This window comes from Triplophysa rosa, linkage group LG17 (genome assembly GCF_024868665.1).
Source record: "Triplophysa rosa linkage group LG17, Trosa_1v2, whole genome shotgun sequence".
Lineage (NCBI taxonomy): Eukaryota > Metazoa > Chordata > Actinopteri > Cypriniformes > Nemacheilidae > Triplophysa > Triplophysa rosa.
In genome coordinates, this window is record NC_079906.1 from 22175222 (window position 1) to 22182911 (window position 7690).

Genomic DNA, 7690 nt, shown 5'->3' on the forward strand with positions numbered 1-7690 from the left:
TGTTCCCCGACGATTCTTAATAAAGACCAGGACAAAAATGTTTGTGTCAAATATTAATTCTTTTAAAATATTTATTAATGATTTGATTCATAAAGGGCCCATTACACAGTTCTTTTCTCCAGTGTATAATATAACCGCAGCTGTTGTCGTCCAGCACAGTTCGCATGGACATGTTGGCTGGTTTTGGCTCACAGCACTTGTCAGGACTCATCAATGGACTAACACATCTATAACAACTGGCCAGAGGTTTTCACAAAACCGACATGTTCACGTGAGGGGTGTCAGCGAGTCTCTCAAAGGCAAAGACTCGCATAACAAATCGATTCTGAGGATTTGATCTATTTCGATTATGGCCTTCCTCGAGAAATCAAAGTTTGGCTTGAACACTATAACCTAATACCTCTCCTGCGTGTTTAATTATTTTGACTGTATAGAGAAAAACATCAATCGGCTGCATGAGGATGAAATCGCACTTTTAAAATCAGGAAGGTGATCACACTCGGCACTACTGCAGCATCCGACAAATGCTTTGAGAAAGAATAGCCGTTCTGCTACATGACGAGAGCATCGCCTTCCGTTTCATCTTTACAGAAAACAAAGCAGAGAAGCCAGAAGAAAACCTCACAAGAGCTCAAAAAAACACATTCCAGCTCATAATTCAGCCCAACCCGATGAAAGTAAAGAACATGCTTATGATCCTATATTTAAAAAGTCCCAACACCAAAGTTGACTTCCGTCTGACAGATTGGGTCTAAAAATGCACTGAAAGATGAAAAATTGTACAGTCGTTGGCATGGGTTTCACTCCGAGTCCACAACGAGTGAATGTTTAGAACTGTTTGATGAAAAAAAACTGTTCTTGAAGAAAACACTGACATTCCACTGAACAAAAAAAAATTCCCTCCTGAGATGGCGTGTAAAGAGATGTAATATACCGCAGTAAAATAAGTGTGACGGCAGAGATCTGCGCGGTTTGGCGACGTCAGCTCGCTTGTCCTTCGAGAAAGAAGGAGGATCTTTTATTAAATACCACGAATTCCACATAAAAGTCCTTTAATCTAATAAAATCTGTACATTATCCGTTTAAAAAGTCTTTGCGGTTGGTATGGGTCCAGACAGGACTGCTTCTCCGTTCTGTCCGCTCGGTGTGTTTGTGAAATCTTTCTGCGGTCATGTCGAGGCGATCACAGTTCGTGTGCATGTGAAGGCTGCTGGCGGCCGAGCCCATGGACATCCACTAGCAGCATTTTTTCTTTCGTTTGCTATTCTTGCCCAGTTTAACCACATCGTTCTGCTGCTGTTGCTGCTGTTTGGCCACCGATTCTTTCTTTGCCCGAAGCACCAGCTCTGTGATGCAGTTAAACATCTGCACAAGAAACACACACAACCGTTACTGCATCCATCATTTAACGTCAACCGTGAAAAAAAAACTAACTTTATCGCACATGAGAGAGCTTTAGGCCCCGGAGGATCTCACCTCTTCCACATTGATGTTCTCTTTCGCGCTGGTCTCGAACAGGCTGATGCCCATCTGCTCGGCAAACTTCTGAGCATCATTCGTCTCCACCACTTTAGAGTTGGGGTCATCGTTTTTATTGCCCACTGACGGAAGAAATGAAACAAAATGAATACCATGCCATAAAAACTGACAGTGTGAACGGTAGAAAGAAACACCGCTTTGAGCGCATTGTTGCGTTATGTCAACGGCACCGGCATTGAGGATGATGCTGCCCTATAAACACATTTATGCTCATACCATACACATTAAAATATGTTACATACATTAGTGACGTCTCCGCAATTAGTAACCAGGAAAGAGGAGTGAAATCACTGCTTGACAAGTGTTCGTTTTCACGATTCCCTGAATCATGCAGTGAATGTCGAAATTAGGGCTGTAACGATTCACCGCGAGCCGGTTGAAAATCGATGATAATGTGATGATTCAAGCCGGTTGAGATGTTATTTGAACCGCAATACATGTTTTGAACAGCAGGGGCCGCTGTGTTTACTGCAAACTTAGATAACGTGGTTGTGCTGATATTTCTTAAATTAAAAAAATCAACGAAAAGCACAGACGAACTCTTAGTTTGTTTATGTTGCATTCTTCAGTTTTTTGTTTGTTTTAAAATGGCGTTTAGTTTTGTTTTTTGATGCAATTTTTTTTACAAAGAAATGTGCAGCATTTGAGAAATAATAAATGGGCAGTTAATTTCTAATTTGTCTCAATTCATTTTGTAAAAATAAACCGCGAATGAATCGTATCGTGAGATCAGTATCGTGAATCGCATCGCTACATCCCTAGTCCAAACATTAAGATTATAATCTCAGCGTTTTTGTGCTCCACAGCTTTAAACCATTGAAAACAATTTCATGTAAAAATGACAAAAACTGAAACTGTAGTCTGAGATTAGCCCATCAAAAAAATAATTTGCATAATGAAGTCTCAACTCACCTAATGTTCGACACACATCATCACAGTTCTGGTTGATTTCATGCAGCCATCGTTTGACGTTGACGAAGGATTCAGCGCTGGTGACGTCATACACCACGATCACCCCATGAGTTCCTCTGTAATATCTGACGGACGGAAATAAAACGTGTGAAAGAGTGAAAAGTCAATGAGTTGTTCTCTTAAGCTCCAGCAGGGGGAGCAGGAACGATCAGATGCCTTTGATCCTCTCTCTGATTTACAACCACAGGCCGTCTTCTAAACACACACAAAGAGCTCATTGACAGGCTTGTCATTGGTCGAGTCTGTCACCATTCTGCCTCACTAACTGGAAAAATACCATAAACATGAAGCAGCCGACATTCCCACATTAGAAACATAATGACCATCATACAACAGCTGCCAAATGTGATGTCCAACTTTACTCTTTATTCAAATATATGATTAAAGATTTATTATAAATGTGTTGTGCAGTTGTGTTTGAAGTGTAAACCGAAGCTCCGTTTGATAACAAATTAAAGGAGGTTTGGCAAAAAATGACACAACACGTGACTGATGTAGACAAAAAAAAGGATCAACAATGATTATTTACAGTCCGCTTTTAGTTTTTCTAATTCTCTAGTCTACCTTCCTGCCAAACAATTTTATCCAATTAACACCTTTTTACTGGGTTATAATTTGATGGTTTATTGGCATTAAAAGGAAAAAGTTGCATTAGCTGCCAAATCCGAAAACGAAAGAACGCACACGTGTAGCATGTCGAATTCCCATCACCCCGGTGTAAGTGTAAGTGCAGGTCTGTAAGACACATCAAACGTTCCCGGTTGACCTAAAACTGGAAGTGTAAACTGAAACACTGCGATTCTTCACTCCAGCAGCGGCAATAAAACTAATGAAGAACTTCAAACACACTCCCTGAGGCTGAAGTCGTGTTAACCGCCGGTCCGGCCACGCAAGCAAACACAAAACTCTCTCTTTCTGCACAGAGAAAAGCATTTCCAACACAGAGTTCAGAAATGCTAATATGGAATATCAAATGTATGGTTTACAACTGATAAAACCATGTGCTCCGTTCATGAAATCAGCCAGTGTGTGTGACTTTAGCTGTTCTGTGGTTGATACTAGATTACGGTATTTGAATCAGATCATCTGATGGTTTATTGTAGCGAGACCTTCTGCCACTAAACCCGTCAAAAGATCTGTAACTACAGCAGAAATGGTAAACATGAGATCATTCTTTTATGAGCATTCTGTTAAACTGTGCGTTCTTCCGGTCTTCTAAACATCCAAACACAGCCTCTCGCAGTCTTGAGCATTAAAGATAAGAAGAAGCTCACGGTGAAGACGCTTCAAACTCACGTAGACGTGATGGTCCTGAACCGCTCCTGTCCCGCCGTGTCCCATATCTGGAGTTTCACCTTCTCTCCATTAATCTCCACCGTCCGGATCTTAAAGTCCACTCCTATAGTGGTGATGTAACTACCTACGAAACACACACAGACATGAAGGACAACATCCTCCAATCCCATTAACCCTTATTCTATAAAAAGCGTGTTATACAACATCAAAAGGGAACATTTATGGGTTGGGCTTTTTTTGCATTCAATGTTTCACAAACAATTCATCAGGAGAATATTTGAGGAACATCACACTCCGTGTCCTGCATACAGCATCTTCTGCTCTCACAGACAGCAGAATAATGTTAGTTTAATCATCTCAGAAAACAGACTGGGACACATTCTCACCTGAAAAAGTGTTGTCTGCGAATCTCAGAAGGAGACTGCTCTTCCCAACACCTGCAACACACACACACACGAAAGAATGATGAAACACTGAGCGGATGTGATGCGGCAGATTTCACCTGAACAACAGACGACGACAGCATCATGATTTACTCGAGCATCTCACATACAGCTTTCTGTAGAATATGCATTCACCAGCTCAGACAAGACCACCGAGCAGCACACATCCTCCTGACAACACGACACACACCTCCAAATAATCACACACACATTTACAATGTTGTGGGAGGGTTAAACCCGTGTATCGTTAACTTCAGCTTACTAAAAACATTTACAGACAGATAATAATATCAAGATCATATTGACAAGACGACACAAACATTTTTTTCATAGAATCCAGCAATAAAACTGTTACACAATGTAGACAAACTGAACATTGAACAACGACTGCTGTACAACTAGAATGTTAAAATAGTTGATTAACTTTGGTTTTAGATTTAACGCTCAAATAAAAAGCCATACAGTACAGAGCTTATACATGGTGTGTGTGTGTGTGTGTGTGTGTGTGTGTGTGTGTGTGTGTGTGTGTGTGTGTGTGTGTGTGTGTGTGTGTGTGTGTGTGTGTGTGTGTGTGTGTGTGTGTGTGTGTGAGATATAGTGCAGCACTATAGTGACCAGGGCTCACATCTGGAGGGGTGAGATATATTGGCCAAACATTAACATTGCAATTAACAAAGTGTCTAAAAGACTAGTCAATTAATGAGATAAATAAGGTAATAAAGTGCATTATCATTTTTTCAATGTCTGATTAATCCTATTGGTTGAGCTGCCAACACGTGACGCAAGTAAATCGCTTTGTATTATTACTGCTGCAGGTTAGGATTCAGCTCTCCCAATTTTCAGTTAAAACTCAAGATTTTTTCAGTTCATTTAAACCTCAAATGTTGTCAATTCTTTAACGAAATGAATGTACAACAAAAAAAGAATTCTTATTGTCTTTTGTATTTTTTTGCTTTCCTGTAGCTCAGTGGTTAGAGCGTGGCACTAAACTCATGGGTTCGATCGCACATACTCAGAAACAAATGTATAGAATAATGCAATGCAAGTCGCTTTGGATAGAAGCATCTGCCAAATGCATAAATGTAAATGTTTTTGGTCATGTCCATGCTTAAGTACTAAACACTAAGACATGTTGAAATTGAAGTTGTAACAAAGACTTTTGCACGAAACTATAAAATGCAAAGTCGAATGAATTTCACCAGAAATCTAATGGAAATCATAAAATGCAGTCCTAAATTATTTCACCCAGCGACTCAAAATTCAACATATAAACGATATGTTTTTTACTTGAAGCCCGGCTCATCTTAACATCCTTATTGAGTTCAGAGTGTTCTGCTTCACACGAGAAGATGAAAAACTCAAACCACAAGAGCCGCAACCTCTGACAGTCAATAAAGTGCAGTGCAAACACACAAACAGCGGCTGATGACGTTTCATTTTCACAGTTCGACTTTTTGCATTATTTTAGATTTACTTGATACATGATATTTGACAAACTACATGAGATGTTGGTACTTGCAAAACTTCTCCAGCCACTCTCACTAACTATAAAAGATGTGATTAACTGCTTTCATTTTCTATTTGAAACTCAATCACACCTACCAATGCTTAGAATACAAAGCTTTTCAAATCCATTCGAGCTATGAAATAATCCACAAATAATTTAAAGGAGTTCTTTTATTAAACGCTTCATTCAAAGAGACAAACTATAGACTCAGATATACAGCCAGAACGCGGGTGTTTAACTTTGTGGATTACAAAAAGAATCCATTAGATCTCAAAGTCACTCCAATAAATAAAATAAAGTACAATTTATGCACAACAGCTCTTGAGAGACTTGCGCCAAGGTAATATTTAGTGATTGTAAAATCATTTGTTGTCCCACTCCAATATTTTGCCATCTAAGGCAAAATACTTAATAAAGATGATGTTTTATTTAAATACGTTCTGTATTTATCTGATCAAAGTCTGCACTTTATAAGCCAGGTAAGACTACAGAAGATCACACACTGGATCTCCGGCCTGTCAGCCCAGCCCAGCACCTCCAGCCCGTAGACAAGTAACGCAAAAGCGGAAACAGCGCTCGGCTTTGCGTTAAATAACACTTGCAATCATTACAAGCCATCAAAACTTGAATATTAGACACGCGAAGAGCCCAACACCAGACCCCGAGGCCTCGCCCGGGCCCGCTTCCCGTACCGCATCCGCGGCTTCGCTTACCGCTGTCACCGATGATCAGCAGTTTGAAGAGGTGGTCGTAGTCCCGGGCCATGCCGGTGGTCGGTGCCTCAAACCCTGCGCCTTCGCCGCATTTTAACGCCTCGCTCCGGCCGAACGCTTGGCTGGGAACCCGTATGACGTATTCGCCGGATAACAGCGGAGAAAATCACCCGGTAGATCCCGAAAGCAGCGGATTTCTCGTCGGGATTCAGCGGTTCTCAGTCGGTCGCTCGTAGCCGGAAACGGCGCTTTCTCCTGTGCTGCGCCCAGCGCTGCCGCCGACCAATCAGAGCGCGCCTAGCGCTGTCGCCGACCAATCAGAGAGCGCCGACGAAATACAATGTAATAGCGTCAACAAGCCCGCGATAAAAGTATCAGCGGATAAAGGAGGCGTTATGACGGGTATATGGGTCAATGTTTTCTGGTAATGGATGTGGGAAAAATATATTTAAAATATATGACAATTAGGCCTATGTCATATGAAAATGTTATTTATATAGAGGTTTTACTAAACCCAGCTTCGCTTTATGTAAAAATAAACATCTCAGAAAAAAGATGCGTTTAAAAAATAGAAAATAAATTATACTGTGCAATTGCAAATAATTAATGTCACGTAAGCTGTAAATGTTTAAAACATCTTTAATTTTGATATTTGTTTAGCGCTGAAAATAATAGTATACATTGATGCTAAAGCTGTCTAGATACGAGTTAAGGAAAAGTGTAGTTGTTGAATTTTTTTAATGGGATCATGTGACTCGTCTGGTGGGAGAAATAAAACAAAATCATTATTATTCATGTCGACGTTGTTTTTGTTCCTCATTTTGTGCTGAATTCGCTTTCATTGAATTTAGAGGCATAATGATAAAGATCATTTATTAGTAAAGTCATAGTATTTACAAGGCAAAACTGCAAATTCTAAATAGATTTATCCACAGACATTATGGCAGAGCTGAAGTTGAGCCTAAAATCATTTACAGTGTTTATGTCTCTTTATCTGTAATCTTGTCATCCGAGTTTAAACACTTGACTGTGATATGCAAAGCATTTATCTTGGATGATTCAACGCATGCAAAACTTTTACTAATCGTTTTCTAAACTTGACTTATTTAAAAAGTGCAATTTGGTGATTTTTGACACCATGCAAAATAAAACGAACTGCTTCAGTTATATACATTTCTAACCACAGATCTGTTATATCTCTTATTTTTCACTTTAAATAA

At 39.9% G+C, this 7690-nt stretch overlaps 1 protein-coding gene across 1 annotated transcript; it reads right to left on the minus strand.

Moving 5' to 3' along the window:
* Positions 1 to 57: 57 nt before the first annotated feature.
* Positions 58 to 6747, minus strand: rab35b (RAB35, member RAS oncogene family b). Its single transcript, XM_057356399.1, has 6 exons — positions 6471 to 6747; positions 4194 to 4244; positions 3808 to 3931; positions 2452 to 2576; positions 1477 to 1601; positions 58 to 1365 (listed from the first exon to the last, which is right to left on the minus strand). The coding sequence occupies exons 1-6, from the start codon at positions 6520 to 6522 to the stop codon at positions 1237 to 1239; spliced, it is 606 nt and encodes a 201-aa protein (XP_057212382.1). The 5' UTR covers positions 6523 to 6747; the 3' UTR covers positions 58 to 1236.
* Positions 6748 to 7690: the final 943 nt, after the last annotated feature.